Genomic DNA, 27,464 nt, shown 5'->3' with positions numbered 1-27,464 from the left:
AGGTCATCACAGGGCTGACGCATAGACACAGACAACTTGAGCACTGAGGTGTTACTAGTATTTTTATTAACAGGCAAATTCCACCACACTGGCTAAAAGAACCGATGTCGGACCGCATTGTGCTCAAACTTGCGATTTACACCACTACTCCACATATCATCTGCAAGAAGAAATTGATATTAATTGGAGCTACCTTCATCTACTCATCCTATTTTGTTACATAAAAATATACAATCTTTATAATAAAATTTATGACAAACTCACAACCGAGGAGTCTCTACTGTTCTTGGCTTCCTCTCGGTTCACCAGCTCTCCCTGGCAGGGGCCAAAGTGTGCACCTGCTGGAACAGTCTGCCCCTTATTAAACACTCCCAGGCCTGCATCAGGAATACTGGACTTCTGGATTTCTAGCCCAGGAGGAAGTGTTTGTCTGGCTCGGTCAGGGACTCCCATGGGAACAGGAGTATCGGGGATGAAGAGGGGTGGTCCATGAACCTCGCATTTGTTGAGGAAGAAGGATTTGCAAACTTCACAGTCTAGGAGTAGAGAAAACACAACAGGAAGAAATGAGGCCCAAATGTGTGTGCAATCTGTGTGTGTCTATCTAAGACCATATACTTTACATTAGTACTGTATAAAGATTATCCTAAGAAAGCTTGCCAGTAAGGTTCACTGAACATCTGGTTGAGACTAAGTGTCCATCAGGACTGGGATCAGACAGGACACAACAAAGTACCAGTATTGGCAAAAAATATGGAAACACCTACCAAAATGACAAAACACCACAATTTGACCTTTTGTTCTCAAGTTCTCTTAATAAACTAAACATTTTCATCATAAACAAATGTTACAAGTAACCAGAGTAAATCATTCTAAAATATTATCAATATTTGGTATGGAACCCCTTGACACTGAAGTGCACTGAAACAATCAGGCATGCTATCAAAGTTTATGAATAAAATCAAGTGGAATTGATCTCCATATATCTTGCAACACTTCCCAGAACTGTGGCAGGTTTGAAGGAGCCCTTTTCACCTTCTCTCGCTCCATGTAGTTCCAGACTTGCTCAATTATATTCATATCAGGACTTTGGGCTGGCCAATCAAGAACTGCCAAGCTGCCATCTTGTTCTTTGTTTTGTAAATACTGTTTAACCATCCCGGCTGTGTGTTTTGGGTCATTATCTTGCTGGAAGATTAAGTTGTTGTCAATGAGAGCTCTTCCAGAAGGCACAGCATGATGGATAAGGATTTGTCTGTACTTGTCAGCAATGAGGGTCCCATCTATTTTGTAGAGATGACCAACTCCATTGTAGGTGATGGCTCCCCATACTTGCAAGACCCCTCCACCATGTTTTACTGTGGGAGAAACACAGTTTGCCTTGTATCTTTCTCCCTTTCTGCACCTGACTTACTGTTGCATAGCGTTGCCAAATAATTCAAAATTTCTCCTCATCTGAGAACATGACCCTTTTCCACTGCTCAGAAGTCCAACTCCTGTGAATTTTTGCCCAGTTAAGCCTCTTCTGCTTATTTCCACCTCTCAACAAAAGTTTTGCGCACTGACACATGACCTTTGAGGCCTTCCGCTGAGAGCATCTTCCTAAGCAGGTGTGGGGAGACATCCTTGCCTGTAGCATCTTGGAGGTCCTGTGCCAGTTCCTTGCTGGATTTCTTCCTCTCTCGTAGGGATGTAGTCTTGAGGTACTGGACATCAGCTTTAGTCAACTTTTTCTTCCTTCCTTTGCCTGAAATGTTCTTGAAGTTCCCAGTCTTCTGGTGATGCTTGAGGCATTTCCAGACAGCACTGTGGGTCACATGCAGTTTCTTTGCTATGGCTCATTATGAATGGCCCTCCTCCCGCAAAACTTTCATCCTAATACACTGCTCTTCTGTAATTTCTCTCTCTGATGCCATTTCTGCCTGTTGCCTGGCTGTAGTCAGAGGATAAATACTTTTTCTAATGAATTATTTGTAGAGACCACATGATTTAGTTAATGGTTTTCACCTGTGGAATAATTAGCATATCATGGTAGGATTGCCCAACAAGGAGTGATTAAGGTGGTTTTTGGGGCTAAACTAAAAAAGAGATACTATTTCCAATATTTTTATGATGTTTATCACACAACGATGGCCAAAACTGCTAGTATTTTCATGGGTAAAGTATAAAATTGTGGTTAAAAGGTGTTTCTGTATCTTCATAATGTATTTCAGTTGCCTTCAGTGCAGATTCTGATGTCATTTGCACGGATTAAGTATGCAAAATCAATCTTTTCCTAGGCATTTCCATATTTTGTGCCAGCACTGGATACGAGTACAAGTTTTTTTTTTTTTACTTCCTTGTGGGAGTAAACAAATGGTCAGATACGAAGCTTGCAGGGCAAAATAAAACGAATGTTCATTCACATGACTGTGGCACTGCATGACGTATTTACAGTATTCTCTTAGGACTTGCCTGGTCAGGGTTGTTTTAAATTCAGCTACTTGTTTGCTTATCTTCTGGGGAACAGAATTTCCCAAATTTGTTATGAAAATCACATGCAGGTACAAACAAAATTAACTGCGGCACGGTAGTGTAGTGGTTAGCACGGTTGCCTCACAGCAAGAAGGTTCTGGGTTCGAACCCAGCGTCCCAGGGCCTTTCTGTGTGGAGTTTGCATGTTCTCCCCGTGTCTGCGTGGGTTTCCTCCGGGTGCTCTGGTTTCCCCCACAACCAAAGACATGCAGTTAGGTTAACGTGGGGCGGCCTTGGGCTGAGGTGCTCTTGAACATGGTACCTGACCCCTGACGCTCTGGGTGTGCGCACGCGTGATCACTGCTTCAGATTGGTTAAATACAGAGGATGAATTTCACTGTGCTTGAAGTGTGCATGTGACAAATAAAAAGTTTCTTCTTCTTCTGTCCACACAGTAAGTAAGAAAGTAAGTAAATAAATAGTCCAATGCAGTCCAACGGGGAGGAGAACTTGCAAAACTTCACACAGACAGCAACCCGAGCTTAAAATCAAATCCAGGACCCCGAAGCTGCACCACTGTGATGCCCCGAAATCCGTATATTTGGATTCCTGTCTCTCACACCCACTGTCTCTTATTGAACATTCCATTCCAGAGGCATAATGAGGGGCATACTCTCTGTCCCCTATTAAATCACAGCTGGTTGGGATCTTCTGCGAGCTTATGCATGTGGGGAACAGAGCACATAGCACTGTCCTCCAGGTGTGTTTTGCGATCATGTGACACAGCATGAGCTGCAATTGAAAAAGAGGAGTTTGATGGCTTTACATGTCTTGGAGGAAGTACGTGTTAGCCTTCACTCACATGGTTAGAGAGACCTGGCTAGTGGGTGGATACTAGCAGGTGACCACACTGGATGACAAATGGGTGGAAGAAAGGGGGGGGGGGACCTATAATCTTCTAATGTGGTGAAGACGTTACGACACGTTTATTTAACATTTATGGAAGGAGACCCAGGTATCAGTCAGTAAGTTTCCCAAGATGGAAGAGTCTTCAGGACAGAGGACTTTGTGCTTTCTGGTTTCTCAGTCACACGACATCCCACATTTTTTTTTTTTTGTCTCAGAATAAAACACAGGAGTGGCTGGAGAGAATGACAGACATTCTGCAACATTAAATGTAAACAGAAACAAATTAAACATTGTATGTCATTCATAAATTCAAAATTACAATAACAAGCAAATCACTATGGTTTGAGGGGAATCATACATTTTGGGCCATGCTGTAATATGAAAATAAAACCATGCAGCATAGATTTTTTTAATACACACCCATCGTGTGATATTCCATGCTTTTTCGTTCAGGTTAACATCTTCGGTTTATAACGACTAAAGTATTTTAAAAAAATAAATAAACAAAGTTCCTCTCACTCCTCGCTACCATGTTACATGCTCTATAAACAAAGTTCATACTTTAATCAATAAAAAATCTGAATTTCAATGTCAATTTGTTGATTAAAATGAGACTGAGGCTACATGCCAAATGTACTGTATTGTACTTTTAGTGCACCAGATAGTGTGCAGGGTAGAATAAACAGTGAGTGTTACTGAGCACCAGAGTGGCCTAATGTCTTACAGAGATAGTCTTTATCGTCAGGATCTTCCACTTTAACGGAGAGACCTTCAGGTGGGTTGTCGAGAGCATATCCATAGCTGTAGATATTCAGCTCCAGCGTCTCCTCTTTCTTCACACGGGCTTCTGAGGTCTCTCCATCCATGGATGTCTCTGTTTTCATGTCCTCACACAGCTAAAGATCAAACAAATCTGTTAGGGCGGGACGGTATCCATCCCACTCGGGAAGACGCTGCTCTCATTTCTCGCAGCATAGCTCAGCCTCAGAACAGGCCTAGTTAATCCACGACAATCCAGAGCCAAGGCCAGGGAGCAGACGGACAGGCTAAACTGTCTGTCTGCTACCTGCACAGAGTCATCACACAGGTTTCATTACCTTGAGACTGTGCCTGTTCCCCGAGCTATACAAAAAAGTAGAAATACTCAGAGTTGGTTCTAATAATCTAATTAATATAAAATTAGATCATACTGACTGTACAGCCACTGCCAGCACCTTTGACCTACTGTAAAAGGTAAGACTTTTAAATATTTTCTCCCTTATGTCTGAAGCACGAACTGTTAATGAACTTCTTACTGATCAGCAGTTTAATGTACTGTGTTTAAACAGAAGCATGGATTAAACCAAAGGAGTCTGTAGCATTAAATGAAACTAGTCCTCCTGGTTGCAGTTATATACACCAGCCTCGTCTAACTGGCAGAGGAGGCATCGCGATTCTTTATAATGATTATCTCGGCATGACACAAAAACCTGGACAGTTAGTATGAAGAACTTCAAACGCATTTGTGGCAGTGGGGGCGTGGCTTAGTGTCAGTTTGTGAATGTAGGGCGGGGCCAGGGAAGGTGAGTGGCAAAGTCAATGCACCTGTTGTCAATTAAATGTGTGTGTGTGTTTGTTGGAGTGACTGTGGAGAACAGAAAAAGAGGGAGAGAGCAGACAGAAGAGATTTCCCCAGACCGAAACACAACTGTGTGTACACACGTCTGTGTACCTAACGGATGTTCAAGCTGAAAAACAACACGAAAATAAAAAGGTGTGTGAGAACATCATCTCTCACCTGCCATGCTTCTGTACTCCACCCACATGAGGGATGTATTAGAGTGGTGCCGAAACCCAGGAGTACAGAAAGGAACCACCACATGAAGTCTTCCCCATTGAAGGATCTCATCCATGCCCTTGCTACTGCCCAGCAGAACCAGAATCAAGCGCTGACCGCCCTCCGGACGGAACAAGAGCAATGCTTTGAAGCCTTGATACTGGCCCAGCAGGAAGATCGCCAAGCGTTCTGGCATCTGCTTGTGTTGTCGGGGACCTCGACGGCAGCGGACCCTCCCCACAGCACCCTCACAAAGATGAGCCCGTACAACGATCCGGAAGGCTTTAATTGCTCACTTCAAGCCAGCAGCCAAAGTGTGGGGGTGGCCAGTTGAGCAGCGCGCAGCATGCCTACTTCCGCTCCTGACTGGCGAGGCACAGCCCGCCACACAGCAGCTCGCTGCCGGCAGCCAGCTCATATACACCGACCTGAAGAGAGCCATCCTGCAGTGTGTCGGCCACTCTCCAGAACATCGCCAGTGCTTCTGGACACGGACATTGGAGGTCGTCAGCCGGCCGTTCGCATTCGACCAATAGCGGCTGAGGGTGGAAGACCATGACACCAACAGGATCATCGATCTGGTGACACTGGAACAGTTTATCGCTCAACTTCCGGAAGGAACGGCAGACTGGGTCCAGCGTCATCGCTCAGCATCCCTGGAACAAGCCATCAAGTTGGTGGAGGGCCATCTGATGCCGGTTCTGACAGCAGGCGGATGGGTCGCCTCTTCTCCCTTCTCTTCCCGTCCCCACCCCATTCCCCCACCACAGAGACATGGGCTCGCTCCCCACAGCTGGCCCACCGCACCAGTGGTGTCCTCCCGTATTCTCTTTCCGCGTCTGTGATTGAGGAATCACACAGTGACTGGAGCAGCCCGGCGGTCCTGGTACCCAAGACTGATAGATCAGTCCGGTTCTTTGTAAACTATAGAAAAAAGTCAACGTGGTGTCTAAATTCGACACATACCCAGTGCCTCGCATTGATGTGTTGGTTCATCTGTTAGATGCTGCTCACTTTTATTCAACACTGGATTTAACAAAGGGATATTGGCAGATCCCCTTGACTCCTCTATCCTGAGAGAAAATGGCCTTTTCCACACCGTTTGGATTACACCAGTTTGTCATGTTTCTTTCTGGGTTATTTGGGGCTCCCGCCACATTCCAGCAGCTCATGGAGAATATCCTCCATCCCCACACTGCCTATGTGGCAATGTACCTTGATGACATTATCGCGTACAGCAATGATTGGCCTCGGCACCTTGAACACCTTAGGGCTGTCCTAGAGTCACTGAGGCATGTGGGTCTCACAGCTAACCCCAAAAAAAGTGCAATTGGGTGGGTGGAAGTACGGTATCTGGGTCATGGGCAGGTGTATCCCCAAATTGACAAGACTGCTGCGATTGTGGCTTCCCCGAGGCCCAAGACCAAAAAAGGGGGTGAGGCAGTTCCTGGGGCTGGCTGGCTACTATCCTAGGTTCATACCTAATTATTCAGATGTCACCAGCCCACTGACTGATCTCACTAAAAAGGGAGCACCAGATCTGGTCCAGTGGATGGAGCAGTGCCAACAGGCTTTCACCAAGGTAAAAGCTGCAGTGTGTGTGTGTGTGGGGGGGGGGGGGGGGGGGGGGGGGGGAATGGACGGACACTTTTACACTCCCCTGATTTCTCTCTCCCCTTCATTTTACAGACAGACGCATCGGACAGAAGGCTGGAGGCCGTTTTGTACCAGAAGGTGGAGAGCAAGTAACTGTAAATCAGCTGCAAGCTCTCGATGCACGAAAGTATGTACAGCACCATTAAAAAGGAGCCACCCAGGCCATTTATTTGGTTCAGGGAGTTTTTGTCATGTAGTGACAGATTACCAAACCAAGACACGAAGGCAAAAAATAACTGACTCAATAAAAGCACGATAAAATAGGGTCAGCATAGTTTTATCAATGTTAAAACTGAACAATTTCCGAAGATAAAACAACCGCTGATGTCCCCTCTTGCATACTGCTTCGCAGTTCTTGTTAAAAGTCAATTTATCATCAATGACAATCCCAAGATACTTGTAATTATCCACGCTGTAGGGACAGCCACAGTCCCCGTCTAGAACTACAAATCCCATCAACTAACTTCCGCGATGACCTATGTGACTCTGACTCTATAAGTGACCTGGTCACCCTCAACTCGCTCTCTCTGTTGATCTTCGCGTCATACAGACATATAGAGATACCCCCGTTCATCGGACCATCCGAAATCACGACGTCTGCCTTGCAAGAAAGAAGACTCAACGCGCTTTTTGTACCCAAGTTGCGTCGTCTCACTCAATTGAGTTACAACCGGTTTATTTGTTTATTATAAGTAACGTTATGACTGCAGCCCAAGCAGTTAATTAAAAGTTAGAAGCGACCGGATTCCTTCTGACTTAATCGCTGTGCACATTATCAGTCAGAGACTTTTCTTCACGAACGACGAAGCTTCGGATCAAGGACTTCTCTGCGCCTTCACAGAAGCGACCCACGAGCCTTCTGTGAACCTCCATGAGCACCCGAAACTCTGCGAAATTTCGGGACATCTCTGCATTCCTGCATAGAAGCAAGATATTGGAAGTAAGGCTGGCATTTGGGCAAACTAGTCTTAGGAATTAGCTTTATGAAATAGTGTGAATTTAAACTCAAACTGTTTAATTGTGCATACTGTAGACACTTAGAATGTCGAGTTGATAATTGTTGTTCTACATTGTTCTCTCTGTTGTTTTAATAGATAGGTTGTTGCATGCTCTTCTCTATCCCCTCTAACACCCCTTAATTTCATTATTACACACACTTTGACCTCATCAAGATTTCAGTGGATTTGGTCAATGTTATAAGGTAGTGGAATTAGCAACCACGACGAATTCCTTTGTCTCAAGAAAACCACGAGGTGATTTTCCCTTCCCCCCAACACCTTAGATAACATTCCAATCTCTGATTTATTTACCGTGCACCTCCCGCATGCATACTCAAACTCTCTCTCCTCCTCTCTGCCTCGCACTCCTCCCTTCTCACACTGCGCCGCCACGCACGGGACACGCCCTAAGAGCTCAGTCGCTCGCTTGGCAGCAAGGAGACAACATCTCTCCCTCTCACACACGCTCATCGAGTACTACCTCACTGTTTGTGTCTTATCTATATATTGCTGCTGACCATATTGAATGTATTCAACTGCTATTACCCATTTAGTATTGTTGTTATAATAAATTCAATTATTCTGTTAACCTGTGCTTGTCTGTTTTTGCTGCTGTATCCTTGAAGTCACACAATCTCAAAGAACTCCAAATTGCCTTCACCCAAGTGTATATGAATGCTATTGGCTGTAGTGTCTATGTAATATGGTAAGTAATACATTATTGCTGCATCAGTAGTGATCATAATACTGGAATACACCATAATTTAGCTGTTTGGTTATTTATTATTAAACACCAAAATTAATGGTATTATTAATTAGACTGATTTAATGAGAGGGCGGCATGGTGGTGTAGTGGTTAGCGCTGTCGCCTCACAGCAAGAAGGTCCTGGGTTCGAGCCCCGTGGCCGGCGAGGGCCTTTCTGTGCGGAGTTTGCATGTTCTCCCCGTGTCCGCGTGGGTTTCCTCCGGGTGCTCCGGTTTCCCCCACAGTCCAAAGACATGCAGGTTAGGTTAACTGGTGACTCTAAATTGACCGTAGGTGTGTGAGTGTGAATGGTTGTCTGTGTCTATGTGTCAGCCCTGTGATGACCTGGCGACTTGTCCAGGGTGTACCCCGCCTTTCGCCCGTAGTCAGCTGGGATAGGCTCCAGCTTGCCTGCGACCCTGTAGAACAGGATAAAGCGGCTACAGATAATGAGATGAGATGAGATTTAATGAGACTGATTTAATGAGACTGATCACTTAAGACCAATTGCACCCACATATTTATTGGTGCCCCGTGTGAGGTGATTGGTTTGTTGACTTCTTGAATATTGTTGCAACAACAGATAAATTATCAGTTTGATTCAGCAACTGCCAAGGTATATCCCCAGGTGTGTTAAACGGTTAACAGTAGCGTGATAACCATATCACAAAATACTAATAACCTATTAATAACTTAGGATAAGAGATAGCATTTCCAAACAAAAACCAACTTTATTAATTGATTAATTACGTAGTTAATATTAATTAATAATTAATTAACTAATTGATTAATTAATTACCTAATATCCAACCTAAGTAAAATGGCATCCCCTCATGTCTCAGAGGCTGAAGACAACGCTCAAGACATGCATCTCTTTGATGTCATCGCAGACCTCATTCACTGCTCTGCCTCCGAAAAAGCAAACATTAGGAACATGAGTAAGGGTGAATGCCAAAATAACATAGATAACTCAATAAAACATATGAGAGATCCAAAAAGAACAACTATTAGTGTCCAAGCACTAGGTAGGCTATTCCTGTTCCACTTCCAAGATACTGATTTAGAAATCAGATACTTCCACAGAGAGGTTGACAGGCTGACCACCAGCAACACCGAGCTGGCAGCCGATAACAATGATTTATATAGGGAGCATGAGCTCTTGAAAAACTCCCTTGATTACGCCAAAAGGCTAGAGAAAGCCGAAAAGGCTGCCAAGGAGCAGACCCCCCAAGAAGGGCGTGAGGGGCATGAAAGACCCCCAGCAATGTGCCGAAGCTCAGAGCAGGAAGAGGCGTCCGAGCCGGACACCGTGGATTACCTGGTCGAGGACCAGACATCCTGCCAAACTCCATCAACTCGCTACACAACTCCATCGTTTAGCCAGGGTGGAGCCATACTGCGCTCATCCCGAGCCCAGGCCCATAGCACACCCAGGTCAGCGCGCTACAGTATCCCTGATCCATCTTCGGATGAATCAGACTACGAATCTAGTGCAAAATGGGAGCAATACCAGAGTAGCTCAGGTAGTGAGTACTCAGGAGAGCCAAGGAGGCCGCACAAGGACATGCACCAAGCCCTTCGCATACGGCAAATTGACCTACTTGCCAAAGATGTTGAGCGATTCGATCCTGACAATAAAAGAACAAATGTAAATGATTATTTGCGAGAAACTGACCGATGCCTGATGGACCTGCCGAAAGCCACAACACGAGAGAAACTTAAACTGATCTGGAAGACCTCCAGTAGCAGCGTTCGTGCCTTTTTAGAGACGCTACCCCCAGACATTCGCGATAGCCATTCGAAACTTCGCAATTACATGAGGGATGAGTATGCGCCGTACACGGATGAAACCTCCGCGACATTGTGTGCAATACAAATTAAACACAAACGGTCTGAGGCACCTCGTGAATATTATAGACGGCTACGTACTGCCTATTTCCAGGGTAGTGGCACACCAGCCTTGGAAGAAGATAGAGGCTTCAAATCCCTCTTCTTACATAACCTCCACCCAAGCGTGCGGACTCCAGTCACACTGACATGTCGACAAGGTTTCTACTCAATGAGGGAAATTATGCAACTAGCCCAAATGACCTGGGAGACCATTGTCAAAACCACAGACAGAAAGGATGATGAACCCAGGGTCCTTAGTCTCCAGGGTGCAGACAGGACCCCACTAGCCTTAGGAGGTGGTGAAGCTCCACCAGGGGGACCCACCTGGAGAAATCCCGGTCCGAACCGCCCCTTGCCGAGCCATCACCAGGGTGAGTGGAAGAATCGGCAAGGTAAGGCCACGAGAGACCGAGGGCAAGGCCACAGTGACCATGGCAACCGCTCATCATATGAAAAGGGTCATAAGGAACAAGGCGGTTGGCAGCAAGATAGTCATCCCCGCTCTGGCCAGAGACGGCAGGAGCGCTCTGACCGTAGCTCTACACGTAGGGGTAGAGGTGACCGACACAGTGACTCAGACCAACCTGGTAAGTTCCGCTCAGAGCTGGATTCTTTGAAAGCCCAGTTGGCTGAGGTTAAACAACTGTTACAGAAGAGGTTAGACCCCTCAACAGATAAAACAAAAGAGCCCAAGAAAGATGACAAAGGACACCCGCAGGCATGACTAAGCCAGGAACCACGAGTATATCTTGTGAAATGGGGAGGAGATCCCTGTGAAACAGCAGGCGATGGTCAGGATGTAGGGCCCCCCCCCCCGGTGGTGAAGGCAAACACACAAAACGCACCTCTGATGCAGTTCTTAGGTGATCTAGTTAGAAGAGGCAATGCTAAGCGCATTTACACCCCTGTGGTGGTCGAGGGTACAATCACCCTCCAAGCCCATCTAGATACTGGATCGGAGATCACGCTCATGTGCGCTAAAGTCTTCGCCACCATCTCTCAGACACGGCTCTTACAAGGTGACCCAATCCCAACCAAGCCCTGCAACATAAACTTGGTCAGCTTCACGCAAAACAAAGCCCCAGTAACACAAATGGCAGGCTTTCGTCTAAACCAGGGAACAGGGGCGCTGCGCCCTCTTACTCTCGGAGTGCGCCCCCTTACTGAAATGCCGATTGAACCCCAAGTCACACTTAGGCCATGCACTTATATGCTACTTCACAACATGCAATCTTTCTCAAAACGATCTTTTCTCCGTGAAAACATCCCAGCAACACCACGTGACAATGTATCTGATCAAATACGTTATAATTACTCCAAAAATATTCCAATCATAGCAGATACACCGTCAGACGGTGCAAAAACAATCTGAATTGGCGTTTTCCAGACTGACGTGCCATGTTGTTTACTTGTCGCGGCTGCTCTCGCGAGATTTGACATGGGTTACATACAAGGTCAGCTGACTTGTACAGCGAGATTTCTCGAGACTGAATTACCTTTCACCCACCGGCGCGGGAGCTTTTGATAGTAGTAGTTCGCGAGTTGTTTTTGTTGACACTTGGGCATTTAAAGATGTCATCCCGTGGCATGAAACGGAAGAAAGCCAAAGACTGTCCGGGGCAGAAGATGATTACTTTTCTTTTTCAAATGTTGACAATTTGTTATAATTTCCCTGTCAGATAGCCTCAGAATGTCCCATTATAGCCTCAATTTTTCAAAGGCTTCGCACGGTGGGGGGGGGACGGACAAACCCCCCCCCCTCGCCATGGTGAGCGCCCTTATACTAAATTTTTCTAGAAAAACCCCTGCAAATGGCATGGTTGGAACTCACATTCCAAGGCATGTCAATCATGCATCCCACTTACATCTGCTCTGTGGGTACGGAAAAACTACTGATTGGCCAAGACCTACTCGACAGGTTGGCACCACTCATTGATTGTCGTCGCAGTCAATTGTGGGCCCAAATCACGACCCCACAGCCGTTGGATCCCAAAAAACATGCACAAGCCCGTTGCGATGAGATTAGTGCAGACACCGACCAACCAAGCGCCACGGGAGACCAAATTTCCGATGAACTTCAGTTCATGTCTTTGTACACCGAGTCTGGTGTCGAAACACCCGACATCGCGAGTCCCCATAGTGGCCACAATTCTTTGGAAAACCACGCCTCTTTCCTTTGTTCTTTGAGTAACTCAACCTCAGCTATGTACTGCTCTATCCTATCAGGTGAAGTGCGAGTCAATGGGACCACGGTCCTCAATGCAGCTATGACGCTTTGGTCTGAGAAGTCAGCCATCAGCCAGACTTTGTTTGACATGCTCTGTCAAAGCCATTCCTGCCCCATATTCGTGCAGAAAAGCCACCGACTTCTCTCTGCCGAACAACCCCAAACCTCTGTTAAGGCTGTTGGCGTCTGTGCCATGACCATGACAATCGGAACAAGAGAGTTCCTCCATTTCTTGAGCGTGGTCCCTCAACTCTCCAATTCACTCTTCATTGGGGCAGACATTCTGGTCAGGCTCGGAGCCCAGATAGACATGGTAAACCAGGTAATCTGGACTCAAGCCAACGTCAAAAACCACCCACTCCTCGCTGACCCCGAACGCTTGCGCTCTGGATAAACCATCCCTCAGGCATGCCAGGTAGCTGGTGAGTTTGACGTTGTTATTCCTGCTAGGACGGCCGGTTTTCCCCTTAAGTTGGTCATTCTGAGAGGTCAAGAGCTTCCAACTTCAGAGGCTTTCTTTCAACATCTGCCTCTATTTCTGGAACTTAACCTAACAGTTTGTGGCACTCCTCTGCTTGAACTGAACCATTGTTCATCTTACATTCTGGTGCAAAACTTGACCAACACTCCTCTCACCATGCCTGCTCGCTGCCCCCTAGGTCTGCTGATAGACAGATCATTCCATGACTGAACTAACAATTCCAGTCATAGGCGAACTGCCTCTTTCTTTGGTCGGACTAGAAGACAGTAGAAACACTTTCTTCACCGTCCCCAATAACATGATTCGTATCGAGCCACACGACATGCTGAGCAATGACCAAGTCTTCATGGCCAAAGCACAAAGCAGAGGACATGATGGTATATGCCCTCTCCTCTCAGCTGGGTGAAAACACCCCTGCGTCAGATGCTGTAGATTCTCCATTAGGCGAACCATACCCAGGTTTCAAACTGGAGGTCCAACAACAGCTTACTAAGGCTGATAGCCTAACCTTGGACGCTCAGAAACAACTCCACCAATTGTTTTATGATTTCAAAGACATTTGGTCACGGGATTCTAATGACCGCGGAGTCACAGACCTCCACACCGTACGAATCCCCACTGACCCGGATGCACCACCAACGTTTGCGCGCCAGTACAAAATCCCTTTAGCAGCTTATGACTATCCAAGAGATCATAGACACTTTGCTGGAGAAGCAGATCATTCGAGAATGTAATTCCACATACAATTCTCCCTTGTGGCCCGTGCTGAATCCTAATGGCAAATGGCACCTCACCATTGACTACAGGCAGCTGAATAAGCAAGTCCCCTTGTCAAGGTGGCCAATGATCCATTTAGACCAGGAACTCGCCAAGGTGAGAGACACTAAGTTTTTCTCCACCGCCGACGTAGCCAGTGGATTCTGGACGATGAAAGTCGATCCGAAAGACCAGTATAAACTAGCGTTCTCCTTTGCAAATTGACAATTTACCTGGAACCGGTGCCTTTTTGGGTACTCCAACTCACCAGCTGAATTCAACATATTCTTACACAAGGCCATGAATGATGCTGCTGCTCGCGGAAACTTGATTTATGTTGACGACATCCTGATCAGATCGCAAACATTCAAAGCTCATTTAATCAAAATTCGACATGTCCTTACTCAGCTTGCTAATGCTGGAGCCAAGCTCTCCATTACCAAGGGCCAGTGGTGTCGCACAAAAGTTGAATACGTTGGCCTGCTCGTGGGGCCTGATGGTATCGAACCCCAGTCAGGGAGAGTCCAAGCCATCCAAGACATTAAAGCCCCCACCAATGTGTCAGAGCTTAGGAGCTTTCTAGGCATCTGCAATTAATCTAGGCAGTTTATTGAGGACTACGCAGAAATTGCGAGACCACTCACAGAACTTCTCCGAAAGGATAGGGAATTTCAGTGGGACAGTCTTCAAGAACATGCTTTCAGAGAAATGAAGCAGAAATTGTGCTCAGCCCCCTGTCTCGCTTATCCAGACAAGGACAAAGCATTTTACCTTGAGCATTTTACCTTCTCCACTCACTGCTTAAGTGCTGCCTTATCACAGCAGTATGACAAAGACAGGCGAGTCGTCGCATATACTAGCCATTCACTTAGTAGTGTGGAGCTTAAATTCTCAAACTGAGAAACCCCTGCTAACTACTGTTTGGGCCGTTGAACATTTCCACAGCTACATTGGTGGTCAGAAAGTTGTGATAGAGACATGTCACCAACCTGTCTCTTTCTTAAACAGTCAGAGGCTAAGAGAAGGAAGGGTGTCCAATAGTCGCATCGCGGCATGGATGATGGCATTACAGGGCTACGACATTGAGGTGAAGTATGCCCAGAACCATAAAATGGCATTGGGCCAAGGCTTAGCCGACTGCCAGCATTGCGATTGCGAGCAGGAGGCAGGACAGAATTCTGCCCTCGTAACTACACCTTCCCTTCCGTCAGACCACCACTATTATGATAACTCTTGTAAAGACCTTCCCATGGTCTATGTAGATGGTTGTTCCATCATGAGAATGAACTGCAAGCCGGCATTGGTATTGTTTGGACAACAGGCCCTCTGAAAGGACAATACCAGTACCAAATCGGAGCCAGGACAAGCCAATATGCAGAGATAGCAGCAGTGCTCATCGCTTTACAACAAGCTAGCAAAGTGAGCATTGAGCAGCTAGTCATCTGCTCTGGCTCCAATTATGCCCGTCACAGCTTCATTTCTCACTTCCCCACATAGAAAATGAATGACATGAAAAATGCTAGAGGAAAAGTAATCAAACACTCTGAACTTTTCCTGGCATGTGACAAACTGCTGGCAGGCAAGGGAATGACCGTGTACTGGAAAAAGGTGAAAGGGCACTCCCAAGTCCCTGGACCTGATCAGGTTGGTAACGATGAGGCTGACCGCCTCGCCAAGGCAGGAGCTGTGGACGGCCCCCCCGGGAATTCCAAGAGGGATGGCTCCCTAAGAAACCGTGTCATGTCGTGAACGCCATTACCTGTCGACAGGCTAGAGAAGGGCGCGAAGACCCTGAACCCCAGTCGTTGACTGTCCATTTAGGTAGACAACCAGGCGACGCAGATCTGGTAACTATGCAGGATAGGAACCCAACTATCAGCCAGATTCGCAACCTTGTCACAGACCCAAGGGCATCCCCTATATCAGAAGTGGTGCTACAACAATCAAAGGACCTAAAACACCTCCATAACCTCCAGCACTGCCTGAAGCTTGAGAAAGGGCTCCTGGTGTATGTGCCTCGTGGCCAAGGACCACCCTGCTGGGTTGTTCCTATGGCCAAGGACCACCCCGCTGGGTTGTTCCTATGGACCATAGGGGAGTTATGCTGCAGTATGCTCATGACAGTCCATGTGGAGGCCATAGAAGCGCTAGGGCCACCTACAAGACCCTTCAGCTGATAGTCTATTGGCCTTTCATGATCAAAGACATAACCGAGTACGTCAAGGGATGCCTGGTCTGTTGTCAATTTCGCCCATCCAAACCGCTAAATAGAGCTCCACTGCAAAGTCGAGGAATTACCTTCCCCTGGTCCAACCTCCAAACGGACTGGATCGGTCCGGTCCCAAAATCTTCCTGGGGTAACAAATACCTCCTTACTGTCACATGCGCTTTCACAAAATGGATAGAGTGTCTACCAGCTCCCAACGATACCGCAGAGACCACTGCTCTCCTCATAAACCATGTGTTCAGCTGCTGGGGCCTCCCTCTGTCCATCGACTCAGACAAAGGCACCCATTTCACTGCTGGTGTAATGGCTGCGCTGTGGAACATGTTAGGCATTGAGGCGAAATTCCATATCGCGTACCACCCTCAATCCTCTGGTCAGGGTGAACAAGCCAATCAAACCATTGTGATCATGCTGCGGAAGTATGTCACCTACCATGGTAAAGATTGGGATGTGAAACTTCCCTTGGTGCTATTGGCCATTAGGTCCACCCCTCATCACACCACTGGAGTCACACCCTTTGAGATGATGACTGGGCGGGAGATGGTTCTCCCACTGCATCTCCTGTACAGACCAGAGGACATGAGCGTCGCAACTGCATACACCGCACATCAATATGTTGCCGACCTACAACGCCACCTACAGTCAACCTTTGCATGGGCCCAAAAGAATCTCGAAACGAGCGTAAAAGGACAAAAAGCCTACTACGACTGAAAAGCCTCCCATCACGAATATCAAATAGGCGACAAAGTCCTATACTTCAACTTTACCAAGCCGGTAGGAGTCTCAAAGAAATTCCTACCACACTGGTCGGGACCTTTCGAGATCGTGGGAAAACTGTCCCCCGTCGCGTATCGCATTAGGACATCCAGGCCTAATCAAACGCCCTCATATCGATGGGTCCACAGCAATCAAATCAAGCCTTTTGAACAGTCCTCACTCCAAAAAGGGGGTGGACAATAGTTAGGCCCATCCTGTCCACCTAGCTTGTACGCCTCACTCACCCATAAGCATACACTAACATTCCCAGTCACATTTACCAACCCAATAAAGTAATAACCCTTCTGTATGTTACAGAATGGACTCCCTCAGGATCCTGTGCATCCTCCTCACCCTACAACTGAGTCAGTCAAGTGAGGTGAAAAGAGAAGTTAGCATTCTGAAAAAGGAAATGCCAGAGATCCGAGAGAAACTGCTCTCTCAACAGGAGGAGCTGCAGGGCTTAGGCAAAACCCTGCAGGGAACTATACTAACCGTTAACATGCATTCTGCTCTAGTCAATAACACTGTGCATGCCGTAGACAAGTTGGCCGAAATAATCAAGAGCGAGATCAAATATGTCCGGGTAGTAAGGGATTTGATGCAAGACCTGCTTAGGGAAATTGGCAGCTCAAGCAGTACCCTGAGTAGTGGTAAAATCCCACCGTATCTGATACCCCTTAGCATGGTAGATAAAATACTAAAATCCGCTACTACTACTAATGTGTATTCATCGCAAATACACCTGGCCTATAGTCTTGGCACTGCTATCCCCATTTTTGTGAATCCACAAGACTTAGAGATAGGATTCATGCTGAACCTACCCATCATTGAGAAAAACAACATATATAGACTCAAGTCTGTCCTCAACGTGGGTTTCTGGAAAAACAATGTCCGTATACGCATACAGACACCACCCATGGTAGCATTCCAGGATGACAGCCCCTCTGTCTACTTTATTCCCAACCTGGAGATGTGCACCTCCACTAAAGACATCCACTGGGTCTGCCCAAGCAACCCATTCATTAGACACACTACAGATCGCCTGTGTGGTTTGAGGGCGAAAGCGCCCAAACAAGAAAGTGTGTAGGTCAAATGTCCGCAAAGGACGAGGATATGGAAACTAGAGTAGAGAGAGCTGGTAATTGGTGGGTTGTTAACACTCCAAAAACTGAAGTCTTGATGTCATATGATCAGCACGACACAGCCACCAGAATGAAAATCCCAAACCAAACGGTGTTCCTTAGTGTACCACAGGGAGCCACCATTCACGTAGGTGATATCACCCTATGCTATCTTAGTACTGACAGGTACGATTCTGAGACTGAAATGATAGACGCATTTCAAGGTTATGATCTTGAGATCATTGACACCCTCCAACAGCAACTACTGGTTGAAGGGACCAAAACGGTGAAATTTAGTTTAGGCCAGACTGGAATTTCGACTATGGTCTCCCGCTACCAGGTCAGAGAGTCATCTGATCTAGGATCTACTATAAGTCTGATTGCTTTGGGACTTCTCCTCAGTGGCTGGGTCTTAACCGATGGCATCGCAAACATGCTACACAAATACATAAGAACACTACACGCCAAGCTGGATAAGACAACTTTAGCCACAGTAGCGCAAGCTTTCTGGCCAGACCACCCACTGCTATTACCTTTCCAGAAGATTAGGCTTACTAACCCAAGCACTAATACTTCTTTTCTTTCCTTCATTCCTTCTCTTCTCTTGTTGTTATGCATAGGAAATGAAGTAACTATGTAGTGTTTAATGTTTTTTTTTAGATGTGATTTTGACCTAGTTAGATAGAGAGTGATTATGTGCCCAAATGCTTACAGCCGGATAACACTCCAAATGCCCAAATGCCTATGCCTCCAACTGTCTTACTAGGACTCATGAGTTTACACAGGTTTCACAGGACACCATGGACTGTACAGAGGATGCTACCTCAAGGACTATGGACATGTGGACTGCACTGTACTGTGCTCTCAGTGCTACGACTCAGTCATACCCCTGAGACCAAAAAGGGGAATGTAGGGACAGCCACAGTCCCCGTCTAGAACTACAAATCCCATCAACTAACTCCCGCGATGACCTACGTCACGTCACGTGACTCCGACTCTATAAGTGACCTGGTCACCCTCAACTCGCTCTCTCTCTCTGTTGATCTTTGCATCATACAGACATATAGAGATACCCCCATTCATCGGACCATCCGAAATCACGACGCCTGCCTTGCAAGAAAGAAGACTCAAGGCGCTTTCATATATATACCACTGGCCACGGTAAAGAGTACCTAAGCTGCGTCGTCTCACTCAATTGAGTTACAACCGGTTTATTTGTTTATTATAAGTAACGTTACGACTGCAGCCCAAGCAGTTAATTAAAAGTTAGAAATGACCGGATTCCTTCTGACTTAATCGCTGTGCACATTATCAGTCAGAGACTTTTCTTCACGAACGATGAAGCTTCGGATCAAGGACTTCTCTGCGCCTTCACAGAAGCGACCCACAAGCCTTCTGTGAACCTCCACAAGCACCCGAAACTCCGCGAAACTTCGGGACATCTCTGCATTCCTGCATAGGAGCAAGATACTGGAAGTAAGGCTGGCATTTGGGCAAACTAGTCTTAGGAATTAGCTTTATGAAGTAGTGTGAATTTAAACTCAAACTGTTTAATTGTGCATACTGTAGACACTTAGAATGTTGAGTTGATCATTGTTGTTCTACATTGTTCTCTCCATTATTTTAATAGATAGGTTGTTGCATGCTCTTCTCTATCCCCTCTAACACCCCTTAATTTCATTATTACACACACTTTGACCTCATCAAGATTTCAGTGGATTTGGTAATGTTATAAGGTAGTGGAATTAGCAACCACGACGAATTCCTTTGTCTCAAGAAAACCACGAGGTGATTTTCCCTCCCCCCCCCCCCAACACCTTAGATAACATTCCAATCTCTGATTTATTTACCGTGCACCTCCCGCGCACATACTCAAACTCACTCTCCTCCTCTCTGCCTCGCACTCCTCCCTTCTCACACTGCGCAGCCACACACGGGACACGCCCTAAGAGCTCAGTCGCTCTCTTGGCAGCAAGGAGACAACATCTCTCCCTCTCTCTCACACACATACACTCATCGAGTACTACCTCACTGTTTGTGTCTTGTCTATATATTGCTGCTGACCATATTGAATGTATTCAACTGCTATTATACATTTAGTATCGTTGTTATAATAAATTCAATTATTCTGTTAAACTGTGCTTGTCTGTTTTTGCTGCTGTATCCTTGAAGTCACACAATCTCAAAGAACTCCAAATTGCCTTCACCCAAGTGTATATGAATGCTATTGGCTGTAGTGTCTATGTAATATGGTAAGTAATACATTATTGCTCCATCAGTAGTGATCATAATACTGGAATACACCATAATTTAGCTGTTTGGTTATTTATTATTAAACACCAAAATTAATGGTATTATTTAATGAGACTGATTTAATGAGACTGATTTAATGAGATTTAGTGGTTAATATTATTCTATTATTATATTAAAAACACTGTTGTAGACGATAGGTAATAAAACTAAAAAACTTTGTACAAATTATTTACATTGTACTATATTTAGAATTATTGTATTTTCTGTAGTTCTTTTTTAATTGAGTTTTGAAATAAAGCTTTATTTATTTATATTAAACTTAGTACAATAAACAATGTTAATTATGTAAAAAAAATGATGCTAATCATTATCAGTAGTAGTATTATGTCCTATAAGTCCCATTTTCCACCTGACTCGTGTGCATGCGTGAACCCCCCTGCGTTTCACTCTGGAGTGCTTGACCTCTAACACACACATGCGTGCACGTGCCTCGTGTCCGTGAAAAAACAGTTTCCCAGTCCGCCGTGTCCCCAGCGCTGCATTACCGTCTTTAAACACACTTGTGCGATCCTGCGCTTTTTATTGCAAACGATTCTTCTCCTTATTTTGGGGGCGCTTTCTAGCGCCCACGTAAGCTACCTGCGTATCTCTCACTCTTCACAACCACCACACCACACTTCCTCCAGTAGCCTCCTAATGTTAGAGCCAACCGATGCTGCCCCCAAAAGGTACGCTGGTCACTTTTAAAATTACAGTTAAAAAATACCCCAAACCGGATGGAGGCATTTCACTCGTTCGGTCCAATATTAAATTTAATACCTCCCTTTCGAAAATTCCAGTCATTCCAAACAATTTAAGACATTTTTAGGCCTTGAAAACTGAAAGTTGTATTTAAGACTTTTTAAGGACCCGCGCGAACCCTGTGATGATCAAAACCTTCAATCAAAGAAAACCTGCAATAAAAATAGAAATGTCCCTCTGTTACTTTGAGTCAGTGTGAGCAACAAGCCAACAGCATAACAGGCACGTTAAACATGTTTACTTTTTGTAATGTGTGTTTGTGAGAGAGCAGAGCAGGGCCTGCTGACTTTTATCAGTAAACTAATTTTTTTTCCTCAAGAGAAAGAATCACATTAACACTAAATATACCACCATAAGTAATACTACTAACTTAAGCAAATGTGCAGGATTTTATCATCAAAATGTACATTAATTACTAAAAGTCAAAGTAGCCATGTATGAAAATGCTCACTTTTCTATTTAATCAATGATGGTTGTTAAATCATATATTACATTTAAATGTAATTTCTTTCTAAGTCCATACAGAGACATTTAATCACAGTTTATCACAAACAATCAAATAAACACGGAGAAATGTGGTTTTCCCTTGACAGAAGGAGAATGTAACAATGTAGTCTGAATAGATAGATAAATATATAGCTTTCATCTTTAATCTTCTTGTTTAGAAATACACCAACAGTTAAAAAAAATTCTACCCCCAAATCATGAGAGTAATGTCTACCTTCAATGATCTGAATTTTGTTTAAGCTTGTTTGCTTGTCAGTACAGTTCAGGCTGCTAGCAGTCGGTGAGAGCAATGGCGGCTTTTCGTGCCATTCGCCTAGCTCCGTCTAAAGGCAATTAGCCACATTAGCTTTTCATGACCACAATGGCGGCTTTTCGCGCCGTTCGCCTAGCTCCGTCTAAAGGCAGTTAGCATTGTGAGCTTTTTAGCTCGGCTTAATGTTCTCGTATAGAAACATACCTACCATGAAATCATCAGACAGTAATATCGAGCTTCAATAATCTCACTTTTGTTAAGGATGTATTCATATCTGTGATTGAGAGAATGCGAGACTGGCTTTTAAATTCCTTGATGTCCTCATGAAGATGTTCAAGTATATCAAGTTTGTTGTTTATGGATTCCAGTAAACTGACCTTGATGGATGTGACCTTGGCGGTACCGATGGGGGGGGGGGGGAGTCTCTGGCAGGGGTGGGCGTATCGATCTGGACTCACGCTAGCCGCTCGCACGTCCGCAAATTGCGAAGTTTTATTCCAATTTGCGAAAAGAAAATCATCTGTATTCGCATTTTATGCGAAAGTCATTTAAAGTTTAAGCAAAATCCATCAAACAATTGCGATTTCTCAAGATAAACAGTACCTTTCAGGGCCTGAATTCGGGCGCGGGATTGCGGGTATCGCGCATAATTTTTTTTAATTCCCGCACCTTTAACGATTCTAATGCGAGAGATTCCCGCACACATTACTGCATTGCCTGACAACGTCAATCTAATAATGGATCAGTGTGAATGCGCGACTACCTTCTGTTCTCAAGGTTACTTGAATTGAACCCTCCTTTTACTGACTGACCCCCCTCTCCCCCCGTAGCCTACTCAGAAAAAAAAAAAAACAGCAGACACAGTTCACACACACACACAGAGACAGCGCGCACACTCTTCCTCTCTCGGACTTTCGCTGTAAAACACATGGACCGCTGGCTAAAACGTACAAGTGCAGTGGCAGAAGTTTCCCCTGCCAAGAGGAAAACTCCTGAATCCGATGGTGGTAGCAGTGTGAGTGATACCGTTGAGAATACTGCTGAGAATACACAGGACGAGACAGCTAACATTAACGTCGACGTTGCAAAGGGGATTAGATCAGAGCATGGCTATAAGAAAAAAGTATTTACAAGGAAAAGCAAAGGACACTGATGCTGACAAAAGGGATGACCACTAGGAGAAAGAGTAGGAAAGACTACATATGTACAAGAATCCTGCACTCAGCAAAGATGAATTGTTCAGTGTTGAGAACAATTTGATTTTTTTTTAATTAAAGATGGCATATGACACAGAAGACAGGGCTATATGGTATAAGAGAATCCTGAAAAGTCAACAAAGACTGTTGTCATGTTAACATTGTATATGTGGACTGAAACAAAGTTTGTAAATTCATTCAGTGTTTAGAACAGTTTGATAGTGTTTTCTTATTTTAATTGTAGACATTAAACAGAGGACAGGGATGATCAGATCAGACATGAGAATAGAAAAGTGATATAAAAGTTGATAAAAAAGATATAAAAATGTTATAAAAGGAAAAAGCAAAGGTCACTGATTAAAGAGATGGGCACTAAAAGAAGAGACAAATAAACAGTTAAGAGAATCCTGAAAAGTCAGCAGACTGGTTTAAGTTAGACTTCTTGTGTCAATAAATTCATTGAGTGCTATTAAGAGCAGACTGATTTTTTTCTTTTTTTTATAATTAAACGAAGCAGTGACACTTAAAGAATAGTGCATGAAGATGAGGAAGAAGCAGCTGTGTAAAGCAACACTAAGGAGGTTGTAAAATTAGCTTAACTAAAAGGCACACAACCTTCTAAACTCTTCCTAGAGCCTTACTCGCACTGCTAGAAAAAGGCTATTGGTGTTTGATGGCATAATAGTCAGTCAGCAATGTCATGCTGTAAAGGATCTCTTTCATTTTGTGGTGGTTTTCTACCCTCCACCCAAAACTGAACAGTCCATATCTTAGACGGCTGGTGGGAATAATACTTGCATTTATCCACCCTTTATCTGACAAGGCTATCCAAATTTGGAGATATCAAAATGAAAAGTCTACTAAAAAGGATACCTCAAATGGTGACAAAAGGTTACATACTGTAGAGATCTTCAATCTGAGTAGTGGCAGAAGGTAAGACCTAAGCTATTTAAGCCCACAAGTAGCGTTCCCCACAAACTGTATAAATCCCCCCCCAAACTGTGTAAATCCCCCCCATTTGAGTCACTGAGGGGGGGAATTCCCCTCCCCCATTCTGAAAAATGAAATTCAGGCCCTGCCTTTCGTGCCCATCTTCGATGTTTTGATTTATAACCAACGCCCCCGAGTTTCGAAGCTTCTTCTTGGTTGACCGCAAATTACGTCTTCCAATAGCATCGGACCTTACATATAAAATGATCAATTTCCGAGTTGCGCTGATAATGTCGGCAATTCTCGCTCATTAGTGAACAAGATTATAGCGAGGTTTGTTTAAAATAAATTATCCGACTTTACGTATGACAAAAACTTATCTAAAAAGTGAGATAACATTAAAATATTCTGTTAGCTTTCTCAGGTTAGGGATAAAAACACGATATAACCATTCTAAAGACATCTACATAATATCAACCCTGACAGAACTTTGGAAGAACTCACAGATGAACCAGGATATATCGACCAAGTGTACCTTGTTTTCAGAGCGTTTTGACGCACATGGTTCAAAGTTTTGACTGCAAGTGTTTCATTTGAGAAATTAATGGTGAATATCATTATATTTGGGTTATGAGATTAATTTATAAGAAACAACCATTGATTTTAACTCCCTGAGCTCCCTTCATCCTACCCATAAAGACACCCCCCTCCCCCTAAACACACACACACGGATCCCAATTATATATACACACACACACACACACACACACACACACACACACCCACCCACACAGGCCAGTCAGCATACTACAGAGGGTGACTAAAGGCCTCTGCATGCTCTTGCGACAAGGCTTTCGCAGATAGCTTTTCGCAGACAGTTGTAATTTATTGTTGAGCGGGGAGTTATAGGCGTGCGCGATGTTATTCACCGGCACAACGCAAGGGGGCGCGAAGTCGCTAGGAGTAGTTGGTGGGTGTGGTTAGTGGAGTGTTTATCCTCCAGTTACTTATAATGACTAGAACTGGAGTCGTATAGATGTACGTACTTCCTCAATCAACCGTTCTTCATGCTGCTCCATCTTCGCTCGTGTTTTTAAAAATGCCGGTCGTGAAAACAAAACAAACCGGGAAAGTAGTGAAGCGGAAGTGCGTGTACAGCGGATGTAGAGTGGACCAATCAGAGCCCTCTTGTCTGCGAGGCTTCTGTGGTGGTCACAATTTTTGGGAGGTGCGCGCAGAGCGTCTGCGAAGGTGGGGGGGCTACGCAGACACTATCTGCGACACCATCTGTGAGGACTGGGTTGTCAGCATAAATTGGCCTTAAGGGCTAAAAGGTGCATAGATAGCAAAGAATGCAAAGCCCATCACACCAGATGTTAGATATAATTATAATGAAAAATATGGACTCCGTAAACCAGATTAAGCGGGTTAAACACACAATTTCATTACATATATACAGTTGATGAAATGATCAAAATAAGAGGATTCAAGAATAAATAAGCATGCTATGAACATAAATCAAGAACATGGAAAGACAAAGGCAGGAAACAAGCTTACAAACACTATTGACACCAACAAACTACAATAACAATTCATTTTTCAATATTATGTCAGTGCAAGAAACATTTAGAAGTATAACATATCTTGCTAAAAAAGTTACTTTGCTAAAAAGAAAATTGTTCTTTTAGCATTTCTTGCTGGCGGCACGGTGGTGTAGTGGTTAGCGCTGTCGCCTCACAGCAAGAAGGTCCTAGGTTCGAGCCCCGGGGCCGGCAAGGGCCATTCTGTGTGGAGTTTGCATGTTCTCCCCGTGTCTGCGTGGGTTTCCTCCGGGTGCTCCGGTTTCCCCCACAGTCCAAAGACATGCAGGTTAGGTTAACTGGTGACTCTAATGGCCCTTTTCCACTACCCTTTATCAGCTCACTTCAGCTCGCTTCAGCTCACTTCAGCCCGACACGGCTCGCGTTTCGACTACCAAAAAACAGCACGACTCAGCTCGCTTCAGCCCTGCTTAGCCCCCAAAACTCGCACCGTTTTGGAGTGGGGCTGAAGCGAGCCAAACCGTGCCGAGTGAGGCTGGGGGCGTGAGCAGACACTCCCCTGTGCACTGATTGGTGAGGAGGAGTGTCCTCACATGCCCACACACGCCCCGCGAGCACGCTGGGATCTGTAAACACCGTAAACCCGGAAGAAGGAGAATTACGAATTACGAGAATTATGAAGCCTTATGCACCTCGCCTCATCTATACGCTCTTGCCAGTATCTGTTGGCGTTGTCGGTGACAACAAGCCACAGCACCAAGACCAGCAACACTAACGACTCCATGTCCTCCATGTTTATTGTTTACTATTGGGGTTGTGAGACTACCGCTTAAAAGATCACTGATGTCACTGTTTGCGCTGCTTAACGACATCACGTGACGTCCACCCACTTTCGCTAACTCCACCCAATGTGTCCACCCACTTCCAGCCAGCACTGTTCAGCGCGGTTGTAGTCAAAATGCAACTCCAACAGCCCCACTCAGCTCGACTCAGCCCAACTCAGCACGGCACGGCTCAGCCCGACTCAGCCGCGTTTGTAGTGGAAAAGCGGCATAAATTGACCGTAGGTGTGAATGTGAGTGTGAATGGTTGTCTGTGTCTATGTGTTAACCCTGTGATGACCTGGCGACTTGTCCAGGGTGTACCCCGCCTTTCGCCCGTAGTCAGCTGGGATAGGCTCCAGCTTGCCTGCGACCCTGTAGAAGGATAAAGCGGCTAGAGATAATGAGATGAGATGAGCATTTCTTGCTAAGCGAAATTGCAAAAGAAAAATTTGAGTTTAAAAATTTAGCACTTTTCGCTAAAACAACTTGGGTCCTAGAGTGAGTACAGATCGATCTGAGTAGCAATAGTATTGATACCAAGGTGAGTATCGGAATCGAATCGACACTAGCGTGATGAGATCGATACTTTCGTCGCAGTTTCTCTTCAATACCTCCAGTAAATTACTTGAATTCACTCAGAGTTCATGCGAGTGTAGTTTCTCTCTAAATCTGTCTGTGTAAAACAGCGCGCCTCTCTCTCTCTGCCGCTCACACCTTGCCCCTCCCCCTCCCTGCTTTGTCGGAGAGCGGAGAGTCAGAGCACTGACTGAGAAAGAAAGGATTTTCTCTAAGGCGGGACAGTTGCAAATTCAGAGAAGAAGTGCAATAAAAGGGAAGAATGTAAACGTGTTACTGTTCATGAACAAAAACCTTTAAATCTGTTATCAACATTGGAACAGAGCCAAAAGGGCACCTCAAGGGATACTTCCTTGAGCGTAAATAGCCAAAGGTTACAAGCCACTTGTAGTTTACACCTGATTTGCACTACTGACTTTATTTTTCACACATATATGCGTGCAATGGAAGGCATTTTTTTGTGTTGTTTATATTGTTATATTTATTACATTGTTGCTTTTGTTTACTTATTTTGCACTACTGACTTTGTTACTTTATTACTGAC

General features: G+C 45.1%; 2 protein-coding genes across 2 annotated transcripts in view; one reads left to right on the top strand and one right to left on the bottom strand.

The window, feature by feature from the left end:
- The window catches only part of LOC132865856 (zinc finger protein 850-like), a 1,522,149-nt gene that overhangs the window by 569,720 nt on the left and 924,965 nt on the right, over nt 1-27,464 (top strand). The window lies entirely within an intron of this gene.
- Nucleotides 1-27,464, bottom strand: part of LOC132865857 (zinc finger protein 420-like) — a 74,171-nt gene that overhangs the window by 35,754 nt on the left and 10,953 nt on the right. The window contains exons 2-3 of the mRNA XM_060898349.1: nt 4,088-4,259; nt 265-536 (exon numbers count right to left, since the gene is read on the bottom strand). Of these exons, the coding sequence (XP_060754332.1) occupies nt 265-536; nt 4,088-4,247 (432 nt within the window). The 5' untranslated portion in view covers nt 4,248-4,259. The remainder of the gene's footprint in view (nt 1-264; nt 537-4,087; nt 4,260-27,464) is intronic.

This window comes from Neoarius graeffei, chromosome 18 (genome assembly GCF_027579695.1).
Source record: "Neoarius graeffei isolate fNeoGra1 chromosome 18, fNeoGra1.pri, whole genome shotgun sequence".
In the NCBI taxonomy this organism is placed as follows: Eukaryota; Metazoa; Chordata; class Actinopteri; order Siluriformes; family Ariidae; genus Neoarius; species Neoarius graeffei.
Note: the sequence above shows the minus strand (reverse complement) of the source record. Positions and strands in the feature narration are given on the sequence as shown.